Source organism: Dipodomys merriami, unplaced genomic scaffold (genome assembly GCF_024711535.1).
Source record: "Dipodomys merriami isolate MVZ:Mamm:240054 unplaced genomic scaffold, mDipMer1.0.p SCAF_4, whole genome shotgun sequence".
Lineage (NCBI taxonomy): Eukaryota > Metazoa > Chordata > Mammalia > Rodentia > Heteromyidae > Dipodomys > Dipodomys merriami.
Window position 1 is genome coordinate 7,028,991 of NW_027205603.1, and position 26,504 is coordinate 7,055,494.

The window sequence follows — 26,504 nt, forward strand, 5'->3', positions numbered from 1 at the left end:
TCCGTTGGCTGAACCCATTACCTTTACAGGTGATCACAACATCAGACATGACGTATGTATTTCTGCCCGTGATTTGGGGATCACCTCGACTAGGCAACGAGCTCCCAAGCATCACAGATGCTGTCTCTTCCTATGTTTTGAGCCTGCTAAAGTTTCCATGCTGAAGTCCTAATTCCCAAAAGTCAGAAAGTGACCGTACTGGAAGACAGACTTTTCAAAAAGGGAATTAAGTTCAAAGGAAGCTATATAAATGTTAATGTGATCTGACTGCCCACCTTATAAGAATTAATTTGGACAAATAAAGAGATGTCAGCATGAAGAAGAAAGGCTAGGTGCAGGTTACTTTCAAGCTAAGGAAAGAGGTCTCACAGGAGTTACCAATCTTGCTGACACCTAGATTTTGGATTTTCAACCTCCAAACCTTGCTAAGAATACATTTCTACTATTTAACCCATCTAGTATATGGTACTTTGTTATGATAGTTGGAAAGCAACTATGGATTCCAAGCACCAAGCCTGGTAAGGGAGTAGATGCATACTGATTGTTGGTTGAATGGATAACAAAACACCTGCTCCTGGAGGCCTTTTGGCATTCCTAAGTGACTCACAGTATCACTGTATGTCATTCACAGTAGCAGCTGTCTGTTCTTTAGTGGGAAGGCCCAGAGACCTCACAGAGAGCCTGGCTGACTGATCTGATTCTGGAGCTGATCTGTTAGCAGTGTGGATGGAGGACAAATGGATAATGGAATTACAACAGCTAAAACCCATGTGCTCCGAGGAGGAATCTCTCTCTGGGAAACCCCATCTCATATCACTGAGTCACAGAAAGAAATGAACATGAAAAATTACAAGGAATTCTTCCCGGAAGACCAACAATACACAAAAGCTACTGGCATCCCTGGGATAAAGAGAGACAGAGACAGAGAGAGAGACCAAGAGAGAGAGAGAAGGAAAGAAGGCAGATTAGAGAGAGGTATGGGTGATCTCACTGAGACGGTTCTTGGCAGCATGTTGAAGTACATTTATAGAAAGCTTTTGTAGTGGACATATAGCCAGAGGTTCTGGGCTATATGTCATTTTATGGAGATGCTGGCTATGGCTTTTAAAATATTCTCCTTAACCTAATTTCTAAACACTCTCAAAGCTTGAGAAATCTCCTTAATGGCTGAAAAGAAGATTAAACAAAACAGCCCCCCACTAGAGAGGCTGATGTCATCCATAATCCCAAAGAAGAGGCCACCCTTGCCTTTGTGGAAATGGAGAGTGACATCATCTCCTGGTCACATGCCACTGCTAGCTTCCTCTGCTTGCTCCCAGCTGAAGTGTGTGCTTCTTTTGCAAATGTCAGTCTTCCCGGCCTTCACAAAGCTCCTTGGCCTTGTTTGCCGGCTGGATTCCATTGCCAAGTGAAAGGACGCACCCCTTGGGGAGCCGGGCAGAAAAGGGGAGGGGTGTGCTGTGCACAGCTGGCTGCGAGGCAGCTATTCACACAACTTGTGGCCCGTCCTCTATACCCATCAGCACCTCCAATGGGGGCCCCCAAGGCTGAATTCAGCCTCTGGACAATGCTGTCAGTGGTGAATACGGTGAAATGATTAGGGAGGCAGGGCAACTGTGGCTATTTCTTTCTGTCCAGGGTGGGACCTTTCTTTGAGGGCCCGCGTGAAGGCCTCTGCAATGTGGCTTCATCTCCCATGGATAGAGCCACTCTCAAAATGGGCCCACAGAGGAAGCCCATTTGTAGATCCGTTTTCTCAAAGTAAATAGAAGGCTTGTGCAGCTGACAAAGACATGCATTGGGTCCACGGATTTATTTATTCCTTAGCAAAATGAATGGCAGAGTCTTCCTCACAGGGCAGCCCTCGGGAAATGATGTCACTTGCAGGCTGTGAGCAAGCTGCAAGGAGCTTCTCCACACTCATTGCATAGTTTGGGAAAGAGCAGGAGGAGAGAGGGCTGCAAATGGAATCCGATTTTTAGAAGGAAGGAAGGAAGGAAGGGAGGGAGGGAGGGAGGGAGGAAGGAAGTGAGGGAGGGAGGGAAAGATGGAGACAAAGAGAAAAAGAAAGAGAAAGAAAGAAAGAAAGAAAGAAAGAAAGAAAGAAAGAAAGAAAGAAAGAAAGAAAGAAAGAAAGAAAGAAAGAGAGGGAGGGAGGGAGAGAGGGAGGGAGAGAGGGAGGGAGAGCGGGAGACAGACAGAAAGAAAGAAAGAAAGAAAGAAAGAAAGAAAGAAAGAAAGAAAGAAAGAAAGAAAGAAAGAAAGAAAGAAAGGAAGGAAGGAAGGAAGGAAGGAAGGAAGGAAGGGAAAGAAAGAAAGAAAGAAAGAAAGAAAGAAAGAAAGAAAGAAAGAAAGAAAGAAAGAAAGAGGTTTTGATCTAGCCAGCAGCTCTGAGGAAGCTCTGCAAGCTGGAAGACTAGAGCCCTCCCTTGATTCTGAGCAGACACCAAGTAGGGCACTGAAAGATGAACATTTTAACATTTTACCTTCCGATAGTGCATTATATGCATTTATACACACATACACACACACACACACACACACACACACACACACACACACACACACACCTAAACACATTCAGCAATATCACAACTATAGTTGTCAATTGACAGTATAGACATGTGCTGCACAATGACATTTCAGTCAAGAACAAAAGATCCTGCCACATTGATCCCATTGATTGTGTGGCCTAGTGATACAGCCCATCAGTCTTGATTAGTTTGAAAGATACACTATGACGGTCACTCAATGATGAAATGGGCTAACAATGCATTTTTTTCAGAACATAGTCCTGTCACGAAGTGACATGTTGCTCTGATTTTAATATTTACCTTTTATTCTGTGCTTTGAGTTCCTCAATTTACTATGCTGCTCTCATCCAACTCAAAACCTCCTTTGAGGCAGCCTGCAGGATTTGCATGGGGGGAAAAGGATGTGGCTCCGGTTACTGCCTGAGTCCCTGCTTTCGCTGACCCATGTATGTGGTGGCCATTGCTCAGCTCTCTCATCTGCTCAATGGCTGCCCCCTTTGAATGGATTTCTCTAGACTTGTTGGGTCTTTCATGATCTTCCAGCTTCCACACATCATAGGGGTCTAGTGTTTTGGGCTTTAGTTCAATGGTTTCATTCTCTTGGAAGACAACCTGACTGCCTGCCCAGCCCTTATCACATTCTTTTGGGTCCCTTCCCTGGCACTTACCATACTTCTAATTATTTCTGTCCTTACTTCCTTGCTACCTACCTACTTCTCTCAGTAATCTGTGAGCTCTGGGTGAGGAGAAACATGCCATCGGAAGACACAAGTCACCATGTCTCCAGCACAGTTTCTGGCTAAAAAGAGAGTTCTTCAATGTCTATATGATTAATAAATGGCTAATTGAAAGCTCACAATCTCTTTACCTTATGACCAGCGGGAAAACAAGGGGGCCACTATTCCTGCTGAAAATCTTCTCTCAGATGCTACCCTCTCTAGTGACCTCTTAGGCGATCTCGATCAAACACACTAGTTTAGATACAGAGGGTAAACCATGCTTGTGGCCCAGCAAGACTACAGTATATCACAGTTACTGTTTGTGCTCATGTACACTACTGACAATTGCCTTCTAGAGGACTATTCTCAAGTAAAATTTATACGCAGTGGGAAGAACAGAGTTAAAAAAAAAATCCCCCCAGTTTTGATCCCAACTTGCAAAATGTTATTGCATAACTCAGGCTCTAAATTTAGCAAGTTGTCAGCAACTGGGGGAAAGTTTTGAAATAATAAACAGGAAAAGAAAAAAGACAGAGAATGTCTTTCACTCTCCCCTAGAAGACAAATTCCAAATAGAAGTAGTCTTAAAGAAAAAAAAAAAAAATCAACTCTCTCTTCCAAACAACAACTCAGACCTTTCAGCACAGGATTCAGCATGGTAGCTGGAAGAACGCAGTGATACAATAATCTGGGCACAGCCAATGAAGACTACTCAACTCAGCTTCTTAGCGGAGCCTTGGGCCAGGGTGCCAAGAATAGCCTTCAGTGAAGGAACAGTAGTCCTTTGAATAGAAACATACAACCAGTAAAAGCACTGGTCCTGAAACCTATTCTTACAGGACTGCAACAGTAGTCTTCCTACTGCACCAGTAGGTCACTGACCAATTGAATCCCATCTCTAAGGGTTGGAACCTAAACAAAAATAACCCCCCAGGAAATTCCAATGAGCACCTAGAGTCAGGATCACCTCCTGAGACTTTGATTCCAAGTCTCTGGTTAGCACTTCTTAACATCCCTTCTGTCCTGGGGGGAAGGGAGGGGGAGTTAGAAGGGATGGCCCCTTTGGGTATTTGTAGAGTTATCTCCTGCAGAGACCACAACAACCATCTTACTGCCATGAGGATGCTGGCCCCTTGAGAAGCCCCAAAGGATTCTTTAGTACCTAACAATGCTATCTTTCTATGGGCTTATTTCTCAGGCTCAACACCCATTCTTGCCTGGAATGAACTTGCATGGAATGAACTTCATAAAAAAGCACCATCAACATCATCTGGGAATTTCTTAGAAATGAAAGATGATAGATCTTACCCCATCCCACCATATAAATACTCCTTTTTACAACATCCTTAGTAATGGCTGGAGAAATAGCTCAAAACACACACACCAGATTGCAAGTGATTCTGTGCATATAACCAACTGTAAAACACCACGCTGAAGAACATGCCACAGCACTGAAAATCTGAGTCCTACTGCAGGATTTTCTTGTCCCTTTTATGTCATTTCAGATTGTCTCTGGTTTACTTACTACAATCATGATGCTTTTGAATCACAGAGTAGTAGAAATGGGCTATATATGGTAGAGATGAATCAATACAATCTTTACATTTATTAGATCAATAAATTGACCATGCTATGGCTGAACCTACTCACTCTAAAAAGATCTAGAAGTTCCCCGACCATAATTATCACAGCTCATTTGCACTGAGTTCTGTAGCTCTGTGCAGTATCATTGACCAGCATGTAGCTATTCATCCTAGAAACTGCCCCTACCCTTCTTTCTTCCCTACATAGATTTATCACTGACTAATAGTTACCTGTTTCATTGTTTCACTTTTCACTGCTCTGAACACTACAGTCTTAACGCTCCAAATTCTGCAAAAATTTCACCCTAAGATTACTACCTTGGTTGCCTGATATATGGATGGTTTTGTTCCCCAGGAGAAAATTGAGAATGGAGCAATTCTTGATCAAAAAGCAATGCCGATACAACTGGCATCAGCACAAGACTTACCATGAACAAACCACTGCATCTGAAAGCCCTTCTCTTGGTGATTGTACCTATCAGTATGGAACAGCACGTGAAGGCGGGAGGTTGTGGTGCTCCCTGCTGGGGGGTTCTGTGTTCCACAGTAGCGCCCGATCCGATTTGGTCCATCATACAGCTGAAATCAGAGACATTTTTTTTTAATATAAAAATATCTAACAAGGTTTGTGGAAGGAAAAAGTCAAGCTTGCTCATCCAGTATAAGCTAGCTGATCCTTGGTTCAAATTCAGTGATAAATCTGCTGAGGTGGGTGGAATATAGGGCATTACACTTAATAATCTAGTAAATAGCTGGGTGCTGATGGCTCATGCCTATAATCCTAGTTACTCAGGAGGTTGAGATCTGAAGATCATGGTTCAAAACCAGCTCGGGCAGGAAAGACCTTGAGACTCTTATCTCTAATAAACCACTCTGAAAACCAGAAGTGGTGCTGTGGCTCAAGTGGTAGAGTGCTCACCTTGAGCTGAAGAGCTCAGGACAGCACCCAGGCCCAGAGTTCAAGCCGCATGACCGATTAAGAAAAAAAAAAAAGAATCTAGTAAACATAATTGTATGCAGCAGAGTTGCGAGGTGGATCAGATTCCCAACTCTTTTTTTGGGGGGGGTCCAGTCGTGGGGCCTAAACTCTGGGCCTGGGCGCTGTCCCTCAGCTCTTCAGCTCAAGGCTAGCGCTCTTCCACTTGAGCCACAGCGTCACTTCCGGCTTTTTTCTTTTTGCTTATGTGGTGCTGAGGAATCAAACCCAGGGCCTCAGGTATGCAAGGCAAGCGCTCTACCACTGAGCCACCTTCCCAGCCCAGATTCCCAACTCTTAAACTTTCAATTTGTCAACTTAACAAATCCAAATTACAATCCAGACACAGAATAGGGCACTTCCCAGTGGAACGAGCTGTCTTCGTATAGTAATGACACAAAAGAGTTGCTCAAAAAATACCAGGTGTTATCATCATAAGCTATAACTTGCCTAATGAACGCTCAGCTATAAAAAAAAAAAAGCCATCCAAGAAAGAAATGAAGATTAATCAGTCTGAAGATTGTACCAGAAAGTCCTTTCATCAATAATTTTTGTGTGTGTATATTTTCATGTATATATAATGTATACATACACATAAATACATATATATTCTATACACACATTAGTACAGGTGTGTATTTCTCTGTATGCATATACATATAAATTGGGGTTATATATTTCATTTTGTTCCCTATTGTCTCCAGTATGTCACTGAATCATCTATGTAAACATTTTTGACAGGAACACAAGGTCACTGGTGGCTGCTGATACGTTGCATTTACATTAGTTTTATTTCTCACTAAAGATGGTTTCAATTCTTTTGCCAGTATAAATACCTGTTTGGTACCTTCAATCTTTGTTTAAAAATTAAAATCAAGGGAATTAATCGCTGTGATGTTTAAGCTTGACTGTCCACTTGATTGGATTGAGAAAAGCCTAGAGGAGTCCAGTGGCCATGTCCTGTTTGTTGAGGGTATTTCCAGAAAGGATTACCACAGGGGAAAGACCTGCCCTGAAGGTGAACAGCACCATCCAATTGGCTGAAGGACACACGATAGTATAAAAGGTGGGATAAGAGAAAACCTGGAGCACAGTTATTCCCAGGATCTCCTCTCTTTCCTGGCCACTCTGGTGTGAGCAGAGTCATATCTGTCATGTCTTCCCCCATGAAGAACAGGAACCATGAACCCAAATAAATTTTTCTTAAGTTGTTTTTCCCAAGGATTTTATTTTACTTATTTATTTATTTTTTGGGTCCGGTCGTGGGGCCTGAACTCTGGGCCTGGGCGCTGTCCCTCAGCTCTTCAGCTCAAGGCTAGCGATCTACCACTTGAGCCACAGCTCCACTTCCGGTTTTTTTGGTTTTGCTTATGTGGTGCTGAGGAATCGAACCCAGGGCCTCAGGCATGCAAGGCAAGCGCTCTACCACTGAGCCACCTTCCCAGCCCTTCCCAAGGATTTTATAAGAGATTGGGGGGGGGGGGGAGGAGGAAAAAAAAGGAGGGAGAGGTGGCAAAAAGGAAGGAAGGAAGGAAGGAAGGAAGGAATTCTGTCTAATGATGATTGTGTGTGGTCCTTGATGTAGTATTATTAAATTTCTTACAGAATGGTGGTCCTTGATGTAGTATTATTAAATTTCTTACAGAATGCTTACATAAAATTATCATCTTACTAGGAAGTTTTACAGATATGTCTTTCAATAAAACATCACTTTTGACAGATATAATTTTTCCATATAATGATAGTAGTAAAATAGTGTAAAGGGTTTTTTGTGATTGCATATTTGTATAATTTTGATTACTTTGAGACTTAGAAGATGAAAATGGGGGGAGGGACAGTGAATGTACATCATTATTTCTTCCCTTGGAATTTTTCTGTTACAATCATTGGCTCATTTTTGCATTGAGATAATTCGACAATCTGTTGTGCACCTTCATCTGCTTTATTAAATAACCTCATCAGATACCTATCCGTAACAAAACATGTGAAAATAAGATAACTTAGATGGTCATGGTGATTCACACTTGCAATCTAATCACTTAGGAGACAGAGATCAGGAAGATGATACTACAAGGGATCACCCCTACGCACCCCACCCCAAAAGTTCATGAGACCTTCATCTCAATCGATATCTGTGGGAGATGGTATGAAGCTGTACAGCTTGGACAAAAATGAATGAACCTATCCAAAAAGTAACTAAAGCAAAAAAGAGCTGAGGGCATCATTCAAGTAATAAAGCATTTACCTGCCAAGTATGTGAGGCCCAGAATTCAAACCTCTGGACCAACAAGAATATACTGTGTTCACGTGGGAGACAATGACAATAGAAAAAGATTGGCTTCCTTGGCATGGAGGCCATTATTTTGCTTCTTCATCTCCTTGCTGTCCACATTAAACGTTGTGTTTTTGTTGCCATAGGGATACATTGCCCAGGGAAGTACACAGTTGCATGGACTTCCTTGACTCTTCTCTGGGAAATTGTCCCCATGAAGTTATGTGAGTTGGCATGCTTCTCTGGGTGAGCGTATAACATGAACCCAATCAAATGCAAACTGCATTTACTGAAATGTTAGGCCAGAAACATGTTCTTTGAAAGATATTGATATTATAAAAAAATTCTATCATCAGACTTTACAAATCTCTTGATTAAATTAATTTTCCTTTCACGCTCCTTAGCTTTTCATCTGCACTTCTTCTGTACAAATGCTCGCATCCCCCTGCTTTCTAATTAGAGCCATGGTGTCTTATTGCCCCTACTAATTATGAATTTCCTTAAAGTCTGGATCAGCCCAAGCCTTTTTCTCACTGCTTGCAGAAGAACTTTAATGAGGACAGGTTCCCACTACATCCCAAATGAATGAACACAATGATTCCCACCGAAGTGCGGGTATTTTTTAAGGGTTTAATCTGCACTACTACTTGAACTGTGTATAGCTATCACAACCAGACTTCTACATTTCAGCCTAACCATCTTAGACAGCATAGAGTCTGGGTCCTTAGTACCTCTCCATGGAAGGGTGAACCAGGTTGAGGCCTTGTTCAGGCTCATAATAAATCTCACTTGGGGCTGGGAAGGTGGCTCAGTGGTAGAGCGCTTGCCTTGCATGCCTGAGGCCCTGAGTTCTATTCCTCAGCACCACATAAGCAGAAAAGGCTGGAAGTGGTGCTGTGGCTCCAGTGGTAGAGCACTAGCCTTGAGCTGAAGAGCTGAGGGATAGCACCCAGGCCCAGAGTTCAGGCCCCATGACTGGCAAAAAAATAAATAAATAAAAGAAAAGAAAAGAAATAAATCTCAGTTTTCTAAATCTTGGCCTGTTCTCATTGAGTTTTCAAACTGACTGAATATCAGGTTTGCATCCTGATCAGATTTGAGAAGTTGGCGGCTATGTAAAAGGAGCAGCTCAGCCCTCAACCCTGTAATCCTAACTGCGCAGGAGGCTGAGATCTGAGGATTGTGATTCAAAGCCTGTTCAGCAGGAAAGCCCTTGAGACTCTTACTCCAATTAACCAGCAGAAAACTGGAGTGGTGCTGTGGCTCAAGTGGTAGAGTCCTAGCCTTGAGCAAAAGAGCTCAGGGACAGTGCCAAGACCCTCATCTTCAAGCGCCACAACTGCAGAGAGAGGGAAGGGAGAGGGAGAGGGAGAGAGAGGGAGAGAGAGAGAGAGAGAGAGAGAGAGAGAGAAGCTCAAGCTAGCTGGGTACTTACTAGTGGCTCATGTCTATAAACCTAGCTACTTAGAGGCTGAGGTGTGAGGATTGCTGTTCAAAGCTGGAAGTGGAGCTATGGCTCATGTGGTAGATCACAGGCTTGAGCAAAAAAGGCAAAGGATGGTACCAGTCCTGAGAGCAAGTCCTCAGACTGGTACAAAACAAACAAACAAACAAACAAACACAAGAGAAGCTTAGAGGTCCATTGTGTCATTTTACCTTCCATCACAAACGATAACAATTGGAGCAAAAGGATGCAGATGAGGCTTATTCTTTAAGCTTACCACTTCAGCTCCACATGAAATAAATCCTGCTGCTTAAAAATGTGATTTTTAAAAATCAAGTTGCTAAGAGTTTATATACCTGACAGAAGGGAAACAAAAAGAAAAGCGTAAAAAGTATGCGGAAAGAAGAAATCTAATCTTAGGTACTCCATGCCTCCCCCCCCCCCCCCCCCCCCCCGGGCTTCTGTCATGCTGGGGTGAAGCGAAGGTGGGCAGGCCCAGGTTGCTCCTAAATCACTGCTTCAAGGCTAAGTATTTATCTTAGCTTCCAGGTTTTCACTAACTCTGTTGTGTCCAATCTACATCAAAACTACAAGACATATGCAATATTCTTTAATATTCTTTGGAGATAAAGTAAACAAAAAAAAAATATGATGCCAACATCCACCTTGGATTCCTAGCTTTAGATCTAGATTCAGTGTAGTGAGCAAAGCAGAAATAATTTCATCTTCATCCAGAAAAACTTAAGGGACAATTCCTCTGTAACTCTAATTGCCTAAACTGCATGGATCTTTCTAAAGTAACACAAAGGTTGAGGGATCATTTTTCCCTTCTAGACGAGATCAAGAGCAGTAATTTTACATTTGAATTCAGCAAGGTTAAGAGCAATGACATTTCACATGACTTAGAGGGGACTTATTTTCCTCCCTACAGATAGATTACTTTGTTAAAGGAGACCCCTAGAACTCAATGTTTAGTGGTCTTGTCATGGGAATAGGAGAGAGAAGGCTTGGCAGGGAAACCTATGAATGACTGTTGTTTCTTTTTGGTTTTGCAGAGAATCTCGTATTGAAATAAAAACCAAATGGATTATCTGAAATGTGGAATAAGTTAATGAATTAATTAGTGCAAAACAATGCCTGGACGAAAGGGAGGGGAGAAAAAAAAGCTTATAACTCCCAGTTTTATGTCCTTTTGACATGTACACTTTATTAAATCAAGGGGTTTGTTTATAGCCACACAGATGGCAAACGTCACCCCTGTAATTCATTCCCGCGTAAATTTACCGCACAAAAAGTAACAGTCATTTTTCAAAGTACACAAATACCGATTGCCATGGAAACCAGTTGGTGTCTTGCTGCTCTTTATTCTGTTTTCAGAGCAGAATGTTAACCACATGACATTCCAGCTGTGAGTCACCGAGACTACTGGCAAGCTCACAGTTTCTTCTGCTTTTAGAACAAGAACCAGAGATTTACTCTGAGTGAACAATATGTGAAGTTCTGAGTTATTTAAAGGAAGCTAATGAAAACTAAGCAGGACAAGAGTATGCAGGTCTAATTGGTATAACTATGTTTAGAGGTATTCTCATTTGTACAATGATAGAAATGATACATTTTCAAGTTGATTATTGAGTGGATTTCAGTATGGATATCTGGACATGGCAAGATCTCCTGTGTTGAATGTTCTCAATTATTCTCTAAAAGCGACTACTCATTTAAGATTTTTCTTTTTTTTTTTTTTTTTTTGGTCCAGTTGCGGGGCCTGAACTCTGGGCCTGAGCACTGTCCCTCAGCTCTTCAGCTCAAGGCTAGTGCCCTACCACTTGAGCCACAGCACCACTTCCGGCTTTTTTCTTTTTGCTTATGTGGTGCTGAGGAATCAAACCCAGGGCCTCAGGCATGCAAGGCAAGCGCTCTACCACTGAGCCAACTTCCCAGCCCTCACTTAAGATTTTTCTAAAGTGAGGTTTCCCCACAAACTACCATCCTGACTTGAAAAACCTCAAGCATTTGTTCAACATTCAAAGAGGAAGGAAATTTTCCTTAACCATACTGACCCATGTTCATCTACATCTTTTGCATGAGCCTGAAAATCTGACACAACGAGTACATCTAGGCTCCAGTAACAATGGGAAATGATCTGCGGCCTCCTGCAGATGCTAAGGATCCAAACCAGGTGGAAGACATAAAACTGAAGACACACAGGATGGCTGAGCACTGACAGAGACAGCCTGATTCTTGCAAGATTAAGAGTGTTGTAGGTGGGTTAGGAATAACCAGATCCAGCAATGTGTGCGTGGTTCCTCCACAGGACTCAACATACCCCAGAACTCTAAGAACAGATACATACTGTTCATGTGCTAAGTTCTTCTATGATTTTCAAGTTAATAACTACAATGAATGAGAAATACTAAGTAGCACATACATATGAGCATCGATATGAATAGGCTGATTTTTCTTTTCAAAACCCATGTTGGAATTACCAATTAAAACACAAACTAGAAATGAGGGGAGGAGTTAGGCTGGGAGGGGTATGGGAGAATGATTAAAGCGGTGACATCAATCAAATTGTGTTGTGCTTATAAATGGATGTTTTGAATGATACACCTTCGTATAACTAAAGATAATGCATAGTTTATTTTTTGGGGGCGGGGGGGGGGAATCCAGTTGTGGGGCCTGAATTCTGGGCCACTTGAGCCACAGTGCCACTTCTGGCTTTTTTTTTCTGCTTATGTTGTCCTGAGGAATCGAACCCAGCGCCTCATGAATGCAAGGCAAGCACTCTACCACTGAGCCACCTTCCCAGCCCCATAGTTTATTTTTAAAAATACACTTCTTCCTAGTTTACACTGCCCAGCAACTCATATTTTTCATTAAATTTTTTTTTTGATCATGGGGCTTGAACTCCGCTTGGGCACTGTCCCTCAGCTCTTCAGCTCAAGGTGAGTGCTCTACCACTTGAGCCACAGCACCACTCTGGTTTTCTAGTGGTTTATTGGAGATGAGTCTCACAGATTTTCTTGCCCAGGATGGCTTCGAACCATGCATGATCCTCAGATCTCAGCCTTCTGAGTAGCTAGAATTACAGGCATGAGCCATTGGCGCCCGGCTTCATTAAATAAATTTCTTAAACTAACTTAACTCCAAATACAACTGTTGAATTCTCATCAAGTCCTAACTACAATTCATGTTTTAATGGAAATGCCAAGATTTAAAAACTGACATTGTTCAATAAATGTTGTTCATTTTGAAATGGTCAGATGTATTGGAGCTCAACAATTAACTGTGAACTGTATCTCTGGGAAACCTCAAATCAATAGTGATGTCTGTTTTCAAAACCTACTGTAGTCATTCTTGTAACCCTAATCAAGATTTAATAGATGTACAATGACAAGTTAAAAAAAAAAAGAGGTTGGGTGCCGGTGGCTCACACTTATAATCCTACTACTAAGGAGGCTGAGATCTGAGGATCACGGCTCAAAGCCAGCCTGGGCAGGAAATTCTGTGACTCTTATCTCCAATAAACCACCAGAAAACTGGAAGTGGTGTTGTGGCTCAAGTGGTAGAGCTATAGTCCTGAGCTGAAGAGCTGAGGGACAGTGCCCAGGCCCAGAGTTCAAGCCCCATGATGGACGAATGAAAGAGAGAAAGAGAGGGGGGGAGAGAGAAGGAGAGAGGGAAAGAAAGAAATTAAAAGAGAGAGAAAGAGAAAGAAAGAAAGAAAGAAAGAAAGAAAGAAAGAAAGAAAGAAAGAAAGAAAGAAAGAAAGAAAGAAGATCCTATAGCCCTATAGTCTTTAATGTTTGACTGATTGGTTAAGGAGACAAAGCTTAAACAATGCTAACACAGAACTAAAGAGAACAGAATACAAAACAATCAAACATCAATAAACTATGCATAGCATTTTCATATGCACACAGACACTGACAACATCCTCAGGAAAAATTTCCTTACACAAAAAGCAAATCAGCAGTTTCACCATGGAAAGTGATGTCAACCCAGCAAGGGAATGAAAAGTTCAGTCTTAATTCTACAAACTGAAGGAGAAGAATCATTGGAGCACGCAATTCATGTTTTTTAAACTACTATTTTACTTTGTTCAAGTGTTTCTAGAAAGTAATTCCTTTTTTAATAGTGAGAGAGATTAATTTTTAAGAGCTAATTCAACATAGCCAATATAAAAGAAAGAAACCAAGAATTCCTTTTTGATGAGATGACTACAATAGGAAAGATTTCTGGAAAATCTCTGGCCCATTTCTGTTTATAAATCTTTGAAAATCTTAAAGAAAACATTATCCTTTGAACTTTATCCTGTAAGTGGTAACTGAAACAATTCATTTGCTATGAGGGGGGAACTTGGGTGTGGTGGAGAATCCGTTATCTTGGTAGACAACAAAACTTCCAGTCAATGAAAAGAGGGTAGTTATATTTACCAGAATTGTACTTGATGAATTCTGAGGAAGGCACTTAGAAGTTCATGTTATTAATTTCAAATGGCATCAGAACAGCATTTTCTTTTTTCTTTTTTTCTTTGGTCTGGTTGTGGGGCCTGAACTCTGGGCTTGGGCGCTGTCCCTCAGCTCTTCAGCTCAAGGCTAGGGCTCTACCACTTGAGCCACAGCGCCACTTCTGGCTTTTTTCTTTTGCTTATGTGGTGCTAAGGAATCGAACCCAGGGCCTCAGGCATGCAAGGCAAGTGCTCTACTACTGAGCCACCTTCCCAGCCCCAGCATTTTCTTATAAAGATGGGATACCAGAATGAGGGTCAGGCTCCAGGGTGATGACCAAGTTTGAAAATTCACTTAGGACATAGTCCTGTGGAAACTTCTCCAAGTGAAACAGTATTAAATTTGGCATTAGAATGGTACTTACAAGGTTGTGACAAATGATATAAACTATGTAAGAAGATTAGTATGAGGTGAGGTGTGAAGAATGTACTCAAAATATTTTTGTACCTTTTGGTCAGAGAAAAAGGAACTAAGTTTCCTCCCTTGTCCCCACCCCCCAATAAACTGCTCTAAAGTAGCTTTGAGGAAAGAAATGTGATGGGTATAGAAACACCAAAGCTGACTCATGTAGAACACTTCATAGAAGTCATCACTGGCAGGGCAGATGGGGAAGCAATGAATCAAGCCAGAGATCAACCGTGTGTTGCTATGGCAACCTGGTTTTGTGTGGAGACAAAGGCCATTCCTGATGTGTCTGGTACAGCATCCAACACAAATCAGCCCAGGTAGGTAAAAGTAGGCATGGTGTGTGTGTGTGTCTGTGTGTGTCTGTGTGCCTGTGTGCCTGTGTGTGTGTGGGGGGGGGGGGGGGGAGGTGGAGAGGATTCATTGTCCAGGAAGGAAGTCAAGAGAGGCAGAGAAGCTTTGACACTGCCAGAGCTGCCATGGTGAAGGGGATTAAGGAAGAGCTGAACAGCAAGAAAAAAATGTCCCGAGGAAAAGGCAGCCCCTGCTTTGCCTGCCTCCAACCAATTCCAGCTGCATAACCACTGGAGTTAGAGAGGCTTTTGGGAACACCTGCTCCGATCTGGCCCCTTCCACAAATGGATCCCAACAGGATCGATGGCATTTTTTGCCGTCTATTTTTAAAATATCTATTTCTTTTATTAATTAATTTACTGGTGCTGGTGATGAACACAGGGCTTCAAGCATTCTGGGAGAGTAAGTTTTTCTTTCTTTGTTGCTGTTTTTGTTTTTGTCTTGTTTATCTGTGTTTGGGAGGGAAAGGGTGACACAGTAATGGTAGGACAAAGGGTGAACAAATGTAGCAGTCGTACTCACTAGATACTGTGTTCAAAATGAACTATACAGTTTGCGGGTGGGAACAAGAGGGAAAAACTGGAAGAGAAGGGGTGACATTGTCCAAAAACAAATGTACTCATTACCCGACATGTAACTGTAACTCCTCTGTACACCACCTTTATAATAACCATTAAAAAGGAAGAGTTTAGTAAGTGTTCTTATATCAAAAGCAGAATGAGCAGAAGAGAGCTAGGGAGCAGGATTCAAGGCTTTCATTGTGGATGAGAAAAATTGGGGTGCGGGGAGGAACTATGTAATCAAGTTGTGGAGGGTAAACTAGGAGAAGGCTGAATTGTCCTGTTCCAGGGCACCAGGATGGCCTCTGCAGGGGACTGGCTCTTTCCTAGGCTACACACATGGCCGCTCACCACGAACTCCCATACTCTACTTCCCCAGATACAGGAGAAGCCATACTGCCATGTGGCCATAGGCTAGGCAGGCAATGTGAAGACTCATCAAAAGTTAACAATTACTCAATGCTAGGCTCTGCCTGAGAGCAAGAAACCATTAAGAGACCACATTCTGAATTAGTTGGTGTCACTCTGAATCAGAGATCTGTCTCAAACATACCACATAGCCCCCTTTCTGTGTTCTGGCTGATTGCTATCCACTCTGACTAATGCTTTTTTTTTTTTTTTTTTTTTTTGGTTTGTCATGGGGATTGAACTCAGTGTACTGTGGCTCAAGTGGCAGAGCACTAGCCTTAAGCTGAAGAGCTGAGTGACGGTACCCAGGCCCAGAGTTCAAGCCCCATAACCGGAAAAAACAAAAGCCCAGGGGCTGGGAAGGTGGCTCAGTGGTAGAGCACTTGCCTTGCATGCCTGAGGCCCTGGGTTCGATTCCCCAGTACCACATAAGCAAAAAGAAAAAAGCCGGAAGTGGCACTATGGCTCAAGTGGTAGAGCGCTAGCCTTGAGCTGAAGAGCTGAGGGACAGTGCCCAGGCCGAGTTCAGGCCCCACAACCGAACCCCCCCCCCAAAAAAAACCCCAAATCCCTAATGTTGCAATTGGAAATCTTTCTCAATTAAAAAAGACAAGTAGGGCCTGGTGCTGGTGGCTCTTGCCTGTAATCCTAGCTACTCAGGAGACTGAGATCTAAGGTTCATGGTTCAAAGCCAGCAGGAAAAACCAGGAAACACTTATCTCCAATAAACTATCAGAAAACCGGAGTTGAAGAGCTGAAGAGCACTCAGGCCCAGGGTTCAAGCTCTATTACCAATCAAAAAACAAACAAAGAAAAACAAGTGGGAATGGCTAACCAAACTCTACAGGCAGCAGTACTAAAATTTAAAATTCAAGTTGGGAGAGATATAGGAGAATGAGGAAGGAATTGACAAAGATCACCCTGCATTGGACTCATACACTGACATGTTGAGTTGAAACTCCTGTATACACTACATAAGATTTTAAAAACCCAAAAATAATTTAACTAAAATGCAGCATTCCAATCAATTATTCTTATCCATGCAAGGGCTTGCTTCTATAGTGGAAAAGACCTCATATACATTGTCTGTTGGTCTGTCTGAGAATCAAAGCAAGGTGGAATCACAGGCAAGGGGGTAGGGAGCAACTAAAAGACTTAAAGGCTTCATTGTTATTCATCCTGATCCTAGGCTTCGGTGAGAACATTGAAAATTGAAACAGTGTATTATTAACCCCAGGGTGAAAGCTCTCTGTTGCTTTTACCTCATTAGGGCAGTAAACTAATGCCATCACATGTGAAAATCCTTCATTCTGAGGATGGCCAGAAAAACTATAGTCTTTTTTTTTTAATTTATGATCATGCTCACATTTTAAAAAAGATCTCTCCGTTTAATTTTTGTAATTAAAAATAACATTTTATTCAGGCAAGGATGGAGCCAAATTGTCTTGTAAAATGCCTCTTGACACACTAGCTGACACTGTAGAGTTTGGCTTAATGGATATGCTTCCTTTTAAACTTAAAAAAACTATTTCTAGCTTATATTAGTTATGACTGTAATGCCCATAATATAAGCTAAAATGTTGACTTGCTTGTATTAGTTAACTTATATTCACTAATAGTTTGCCTATTATGCTCCTATAATTTGAAAATTATATGTTAATAGTTCAATAATGTAGGTAGCTTTTATTATGGGAAGTTTCACTGTTCACCTTCACAAGTTTATATGATATTCCAATTGACCTCATCCCTTCTATCACATTTCTTGTACCCTACAAAAATGTAGTAGCTCCAACAGGTTTCCCTGTTTTGTTTTCATACTTGCCAAAAATCTATTTCAATGGTATTCAACTTTAAACGTCTTTTGAAAGTAGATCATTCTGGTAGAGAGCGAGACTAGTTTCTCGTGTCAAGGTGAAAACTGTATTATTTGGTATACTGTGTCCCAGCTTCATGCTTGGCCTTGAATTGCAGCTGTTCTCAGAATTGTACTAGTTTATCTCTCAACTCTAAGCAGAAGGCAATAGTTCTAGAAACCAACTTCCTCTGACAGACAGTTCCAGGAAGTGTTGAGTCATCTATGCAGGAAGTGTGTAGGGAGGAAAGCACTCAGACCTAGTGCTGCTAGGACACAAAATCTCTTCCACATAGCAGTATTATTCCAACCAGAGAATGACATGTTCACTATGGGCCTGCTTAGAGTCAGTCTAAGAATCCCACTGGCTTTTGTAGTAAAAGTGAGATGAGGGAAGGAAACCCTGGTTTTTACCCACTGGCTACTCTGGGGGAAGGAAACCCTGATTTTTTACACACTGGCCACTCTGGCAATCCACGTTCAGCACTACCTTGCAAACTATCTTGCAATGGATAGCTTCTTATTTAGTGCAAAACGCTTTTAGAAAGCAAAATAAATAAATAAAACTAACACACAAAAGTATGTGTTTGTAAAAATAAAATTGGATTAATTTTGGTTAACACACTGTGCTGGGCATTAATTCTTAGTTGCTATTCTTAGCATCTGGGCAAATGTGATCTGTGCCGAGTTCTAGACATGGAGATTTGTAGAGCTTTAATGAATCAATATTTTGAAAAGTGTCAACTACTTAAGACAATTTTTTCTTGTTTCCTCATTAGTAATTGCTTTCCGCCCCCCCAAAACAGAAAAGAATTGTTAAATATATTGAAATGTTGGGGGACAGGTAGTGAAGATGTCAACGTGATAAAACAGATCAAGATGCACACTGCATACATAAACTGTTTTGTTAAATGGCAAAAAAATTCAATACTTCAAAATAAAAATTAAGAAAAGTGAGAGAAGGGGTGGGCTGGGAGGAGTGACATGGATCAAGATGCACGGTGTCCATACATTGCATGGAGAATGACAACTCCTTTGCACAATTACTTAAAGATAATGAAAATATTTTAGGTTTTTTTTTTTTGGTTCCAGTTGTGGGGCCTGAACTCTGGGCCTGGGCACTGTCCCTCAGCTCTTCAGCTCAAGGCTAGCGCTCTACCACTTGAGCCACAGCGCCACTTCCAGCTTTTTTCTTTTTGCTTATGTGGTGCTGAGGAATCGAACCCAGGGCCTCATTCATTGCAAGGCAAGTGCTCTATCACTGAGCCACCTTTCCAGCCCAATGAAAATATTTTAAAAAGTATATGGAAGTCATTATTCTCTGTGAGAAATAATAGAGACTAACAAAACCAAAATTTTAATTTACAGTGATAGTAGACAGTAATATTACCAACTTTCTTCACCATATATCCTTTAACAGAGGATTTAGCAAAACATATGGAATAAAAAGTTGGATTTAGTATTTATCGTTTATCCTTCGTCAGAAGTGTCAAAATGCATTAGGAAAGCAGGCTGAAGATGAAAAACAAAAACAAGAGCAACACTAATCATTTTGATAAAAGAGTCATTAATTGTGTCTGTGTCTAGCTGAGGGGCTATTCTGACATCAGCAGGGTGAGCAGGTCAACACGTGTGCTAAGTGCCAGGCTTTGTTCCAGTTCTTTACATATGCTTATTTCCCCATAGCATCCCATTCCACGGATGGAAGCCCACATCATTTCCTTCCTGAGGGAGGTCATTCTGACTGCTGGTATATGTGTCTAGCTCTATCAGCTGGGTCTGGATGTCTTCCATTCATTCCCTAGGTATCCCAGACACTAATCACTCATCCATCTCTGTCAATTGTATCTATTAAGTGCTCTTAGATTCTTCAGTTAACGTTCTCCCTCTGGGACTTGGATCTGTGATCCACATACCTGGTCTACAGCATACATTTGCTGAGCCTCCACAATTATTTTACCTCCCCCCAATGATTCTTGCAGTTAGTCATTGCTTCTACAAGTGTGGATCTGACTGTACCTGCCTGCAAGAGGCCTCTTAATGCTGGGGGAGGTCACTGAAACTCAACCCATAGAGACCCCTCAAGCTTCCAGACACCTCAGTGCATCTTTCTGTCACAGAAATGCCGTCACTGACCTACCCACAAGCCTTTAGCTTTCCCTCTCAGCACTTGACACATCCTGTGGTACATTTCTATTGTTCCATCAATTAGTATCTGTTTCCTTCCCAACAAGAAAAACGTGATAGACAATTCTACCTCTGTACTTAAGGTATCTAAAATATATTCTACTTACTGACCGAATCTCACCATGAGTATTAATTAGGATAGTGACAGATTGGGGAAGTACCAAAACCCCGGCAAACCCAAACAACAAACCTATTTAACTGTGTTTAATTCAACTCTTCCCAGATCCATTAGGACATAGGTATTTTATTTCTGAATTGTCTGTCGACATTTGTGGTTTCCCCTAACTCGACTTCCCTTTTATGTGGGTGCATGAATCTCCATGTAGCAGGCCAAGACTACCTGCGCTAGATTCTGATGTGATTGGGAAACGAACTTGTGTTTATTAGCTTGAGTTGATGCTCAGAGCCTCAGCAGGTTTCTGCGCTTTCCATCACAACAGCTGGGACTGCATTAACGACCCACATCTCATGGATTCGGTATTTTGCAGTTATGGAATAGAAAATACTGTTTTGACTACTGATACAGAAAACATGGGTAGCAATCGGAAGGACTCAGGGACACTGGTGGTATATTTTGGACATCTTTCATTTGAAATACATTATTTTGTGATTGAAAAGAGGACCTGGAGGTGGGAAGGTGGCTCAGTGGTAGAGCGCTTGCCTTGCATGCATGAGGCCCTAGATTTGATTCCTCAGCACCACATAAGCAAAAAGAAAAAAGCCAGAAGTGGCGCTGTGGCTCAATTGGTAGAGTGCTAGCCTTGAGCTGAAGAGCTGAGGGACAGTGCCCAGGCCCAGAGTTTAGGTTCCATGACTGACAAAAAAAAAAAAAAAAGAGGACCTGGAATATAAGAAGCAATGATACTAATGTCTGCTGGATAAGATGAATTCAGCAAGGATCTGGCAAGAGATAAAACACATCTTATGAAGACTAGAGGGAAATGCACTTGAGAGAAGTCAAGGGCACAATCAAGAGGACTTGAGTAGGGTGCCGGTGGCTCATGCCTGTAATCCTAGCTACTCAGGAGGCTGAGCTCTAAGGATCATGGTTCAAAGCCAGCCCGGGCAGAAAAGTCAGTGAGACTCTTATCTCCAATAAAGCACCAGAAAACTGGAAGTGATGCTGTGGCTCAAGTGGTAGAGGCTCGCCTTCAGCTGAAGAGCTGAGGGACAGAGCCCAAGTTGAGAGTTCAAGCCCTTCAACCAAAGAAAAAACAAAAAAAAGGACTTGAAATTGCCTTTAGTGGAAAAGAGGAAGAGGGCAGAAAGTAGGAAAGGAGAAAATGCAAGATGGTGACAAGTAAGGAAAGGTAAAGAAGAAATTGAAAATCTGAATAATAAATCCTGGCTACTCAGGAGGCTCAGATCTAATGATCTAGGTTGGAAGCCAGATCAGGCAGGAAAGTCTATGAGACTCTTATCTCTAATAAACTACACAGAAAAAGCCAGAAATGGCGCTGTGGCATAAGTGGGAGAGCATTAAAAGGAAACTCAAGGACAGCACCCAGGCCTTGTGTTTAAACCATCAAAGAGATACAGAGAGAGAAAGATCATTGTTTATAACATCAGGCCTTGTGAGACTGTGGAAGTATCACCATAGCTATGGAAAGTAAGATTAAATATATTTCCAAGCACTCTCAGGAGATCTTTACCATGTGAGGACACAGTAGAAAAAGCAACTTTCAAAGACTACAGAAAAGAGGCCATGGCTTTTCCCTCTGAGTTGCTCCAGAAAACTCAACGCATACCACTTTCTCTCTTCATGCCTTTCCACACTGCAGCCGAGTCTAATCTCCCAGGGATACTTCTCAACCCTGACCTCCATTTACCCCTTGGGGAATGTCATCAGGTTGATTGCTGACCTCTGCCATTATTCTAGCGTCTCTTCACTTCCATACAACATGCAATAGCTTATGACTATTTCTCCTTCCTCTTGTCTCAGATCACCAGGGTATCCTACACAAGGCTGCTGATTTCTCCCCCAGTTGCCACTTCCTGTTTGTATCTTTACTCACCTATTAGAAATCATCACTTCAACATGAAACCAAGCATCAAAATAGAAGTGAAGTCAAGTTGCAAAATTCAGACCAAGTCTTTACAATTTCCTTTCCATATCTGCCTCGACTAGACAGTCTTACTATCTTTAGGAAAATAAGCCTTTGGCAAACTGAATTTTTTGCTTTCAAATCTGGTACATTTCTTTTTTTTTTTTTTAACTTGCTTGAACAAAGAATGGATTTGCTTCCCAATGAAATCTTTACCCTTCCATGCTTCTCAGAAAGGTTTGGCATCGTGTCTGACCAGCACCTAATCGGGTCTTTTTATAGTTTTAGTTTTATTAATTCAAAACAACTAAATTCTGGCTCTCGTAATGGTCACTCAATTGGGAATTGGCTAAATCACTTAGGGAAAAAAAAAAAACCTTTAACCAGAAGTTATTAAAAAATGATAAGCCTGATTTTTGCGCGAGTGACTTTTTCTCTCCTTAAATGGTTACTTATGCTTTTAACATTTCTATCGTGCACCAACCACTGTAGTTATTACTGTGGTCGTGCCCCTTGGCTTACAGAAATGGAAAAAAATCTCCTCCCTCTGGGCAATGCTGTCATTGTTTGGAAGGCTTTTCTGAACTTCTGGTTCTCATTCTGTCTTTTTGCTGCTTTCACCATCAAAGTTGCACCAGAAAACGGGCATGACTGCTCCATGATAGACCCAGCACCGACAGGGGCCTCTAATTTGCTGCTCTGAGGTAGTTGGAACAAGTATTTCTTCCTTTTGAGTCTTCAAACACCTCCAAAAACTACCCATGAGACTTTCTGTTACCATTCTTGTAAAAGTTCTATTTTCTTCCTACTCTTTCCACTAAGAGTAGAGTCCATGTTAAAGTTCAGTCCCAAAGCTTCTTTCTCTAGCATTTCCCATTGAAACTTGTCAGATCAGGACTTTGCAGCATAAAATAGAGTACTACTTTGCAAATTTATGTTTTTGATTATGTCTTGTGCTCAAAATTCTAAGATGCCTTGAGCATCTACATATTTGTTTTGTGTTATTATATTTTCTTTGAAAATTTATAAAGAAGACTTTATTATTTCCATTATAGTGTTCTTTTCTACATATAAAGGAAGAGGTGTGTGTGTGTGTGTGTGTGTGTGTGTGTGTGTGTGTGTGTGTGTGTTGATTTCTTTTGATTTTTTGTTTGCTAATTTATAGTGTTCTTTTCTACATATAAAGGAAGAGGGGTGTGTGTGTGTGTGTGTGTGTGTGTGTGTGTGTGTGTGTGTGTGTGTGTGAAGAGGGGTGTGTGTGTGTGTGTGTGTGTGTGTGTGTGTGTTGATTTCTTTTGATTTTTTGTTTGCTAATTTTTTTGGCAATGGGAGGGTAACAGGACCTCGTAAAGTAGCCCAGGCAAGTCTTGAACTCATGATGGAGCTAATTCTGGCATTGAACTCTCTCAATCCTACTGTCTTAGCCTCCTGAGCAGCTGAGAGCTAAGATTACAGGTGGGATCTACCACACTGTTTTTTGTTGTTAGTAAGTTTTTTCACTTAAATTTCCCCCAGAGAAACAAGAGAATCTCCTTAAAATTGTCTTAATGTAAGGACATAATTCTTTCTTTCTTTTGATAAGCAAAAATGCTATTGGAAAAGGAACTAGTATCCTCAAAAAACCTCAACTATGTTAGTTTTGTTTTAAATAAAACTGGTGAAAAATGATAATATTTTATAAAGATCCCCCCACCCTGAAATATGATTACAGAGTTCTAGGAGCTAAACATCGGAAATCTTTACAAGCAAGATGTCTGAAAAATCAGTGCTTACCTTCAAAAGAATTACACTAAGTTGCTGTGATATGGGTAAGTGGGAAAGGTGGGAAAATGTTTTAATGTCGTAACAGTGGGAAGTTGTCATCTTAGAGAACAGTCATAGAGAAAGCATAATATGTGGATTAAAATCTAGTATCTCAATTAATGTTTGTATATAAATATGCCATTTTATATATCAATAGGCAATTACAATATTGAAATAAGTTAACTATGTAGCTGCCTAATTTTTCAATCTACCATTACATAGGCAAGTTAGGAAGAAACCTTTTCAAAATAATTCTCTTATCATAAAAATAGCAGAACGCAGACTGCTTCCTACACTAGGTTGCCTGGTGCTCAAGCAACTTCTATTGCATAGCATTGAATACAGAATGGAATAAATGTTAATTGTGGTTATTTCTATAATAAACAAAGCTACCATACTGCAAAAAGAGAAACAAGCTGAAATTAACTTGAATTTTTGAAATAAAACAAAGAATTGAAATCTTGATACGTACTTCCAGGCAAATGCAGCATTAAATAAATCCTGCTACTCATTTTTTAACCTATTACTTAGTGAAAAAACAAAAACAATCATAAAAACACAGATAGCATTCTACCTCTGTAATTTAAATAAGATTGATCAGTCTTGAAGTTAAAAATAGAGCATCCTTTTTATTAGCTAGTAGATTAAATATCATTGATATTAAGGTGATGCAATGGAAGAAACATGAAATAGGCCTACTCGAATCATTATATTGAATGTGCATATGTGAAAACAGATCCATGTCACTTGAGGGTATAAGTGGGGTTGCGAAAGATGGAAAGGGTGGCATTGTACCTATAAACTGATTTCTTGAATTGAAAACCCTTTATGCAACTACTGTAAGATAATAAAAATAAATAAATGTCTTTTTATTTAAAAAATCTAAGAAATGTACCTTTCCAACATCTCAAGTGTTGTGGGTGATTGATGCATTATACACTCATCTGAGAGGGCTAGCAAGGTGTCTCTAAAGAGTATGAAGGACTGCTAGCTTGCTTTGTCTCACCTGATCTGAATAAAAGCAATATGCTGAGTTTTCACCTACCTCCAAGTATTCCAGCGAGCAGTTGGGATAGTGTTCCATCTCAAATCCTAAAAATGTGTAATTCACAGTGTTGCCCTTCGTCGCTTGGATTGTCCAATTGCAGCGCTGATTCGGAGAATAGGGATTTGGGTAATTTATACTCTCCAAGATACCATAGGTTTGGTTGGCTATTACCACATTGTCACATACTAGAAAAATAAAACAAAATCATGGTGGTTAAGAACCACTATTGTACCTGCAGTAATTATTCTAAACTATATGTGAGATTGATATTTAAGCAAAAATTTAGATTAAGAAAAACCCACACACATTCTAATTCTTTTCCTTGTGTGTGTATGGGGGTGGGTGGTGCTGGGAGCTGATCTCTGACCTTATGCATGTTAAGCAGGTGTTCTATCATTGAGCTACAGCCCTCAGTTGCAAATATGAAGTAATACTTAAATAAATTCAAACACTCATGAATGTTGAGCAGTCATTTCAAATAGTTATTGCATGTCTTCTGAGTTGGTGGACAACAGAATAGCTAGGTTCTACTACAGGAATTTGTTTGTTTAGAGATAGGTGTTAAACAAACTATGTTTCTGGTTCTTTAGCTTTGACATTTGGTTTCTTTCTGCAGTATGAAGATACACGCTCCCATGTGAATGTGAAACATGGTTTTGTTGAACTGCCTGAAATTCGTGACCAAGTCTAAATTTTTCCTTTAGTTAGTCAGCAGAAAGGGCCAAATAAAAGAAAGGGGGCATAAAGAATTTAAAGCATAAATTAAAATCTAAAATTATGAAAAACAGAGCTCTTCAGTCTATTTTCTTGAGCTAGATTTTTTTTTTAACAAAACCATACTTCTATGTCTATTTGGAAGTAAAAGCTAAATCCAGCCAATTCTTACCTGAAAGAGGCATATACAACTTTCCCTGAGCCTTTTTCTTTAAAAAATCATATTGTCTTTATGACATGAAATAAAAGGAAGTGAAGAAATGAAAAGTATATCTACTGAGTTGTCTCACCAATGTGGGTTATAGGTACACTTCTATTTATGTTTTCTGAAAGGTGCCTTTCAGAAGACTTTATATGGTTTGCACTGGCTGTTCTCCAAAATTTTCCTTTGGTAGAGCAGAGATAATACCTAAAGTGTTTCTCTTTGAAAATATTTAGCTCAGTTTTGTCTGCATAAAATTTCCAGGAGTGATTTTGTTGTTTTAGATGCGAGATGTGAGAGACGATACATGCTTATTAGGCAGACAGGTATACATCATAAACTTCAGTGACTATAGCAAATCAGAAACAGAGCTGTTCTCAGCCCTGACAAGTTACATTATTTACAATCTCCCATTTTAAGTGACAAATATTATAGAAAATATAACTAGTTCGTTCTGAGTTTACCTTCAAGAAACTATGTTCAGTATTAATTCATTAGTGTTCTCAATATATGAGAGAAATTATTACAGGAATAACTAAGTAGGGGCATTGGCCAGGAGAGGATGGCTCTCACCTGAAATCTTAGCTACTTAGGTGGCTGAGATCTGAGGATTGTGGTTCCATACCAGCACAGGCAGGAAACATTTACCTCCAATCAGCCACCAAAATGGTCGAACTGGAGCTGTGACTCAAATGGTTGAGTTCTAAGCCTTCAGCAAAAACAAACAAAAAAACCCCAACCACTTTGTAAAGTAGTATGGAGGTTCCTCAAAAGACTCCACATAAAGCTCCCCTATGACCCAGCAATCCCACTTTTGGGCATTCACCCAATCACAAACAAGGTATACTAAAGCTACCAGGACAACTATGTTTATCACAGCATTATTTATC

At 40.8% G+C, this 26,504-nt stretch overlaps 1 protein-coding gene and 1 long non-coding RNA gene across 2 annotated transcripts in view; one reads left to right on the forward strand and one right to left on the reverse strand.

Moving 5' to 3' along the window:
* Positions 1 to 26,504, reverse strand: part of Cubn (cubilin) — a 230,570-nt gene that overhangs the window by 129,715 nt on the left and 74,351 nt on the right. Inside the window, exons 27-28 of the mRNA XM_069990436.1 lie at positions 24,696 to 24,883; positions 5,265 to 5,415 (exon numbers count right to left, since the gene is read on the reverse strand). Of these exons, the coding sequence (XP_069846537.1) occupies positions 5,265 to 5,415; positions 24,696 to 24,883 (339 nt within the window). The remainder of the gene's footprint in view (positions 1 to 5,264; positions 5,416 to 24,695; positions 24,884 to 26,504) is intronic.
* Positions 14,599 to 25,414, forward strand: LOC138805609 (uncharacterized). Its single transcript, XR_011365598.1, has 3 exons — positions 14,599 to 14,761; positions 23,559 to 23,655; positions 25,315 to 25,414. It is a non-coding gene; the product is annotated as an uncharacterized lncRNA (long non-coding RNA).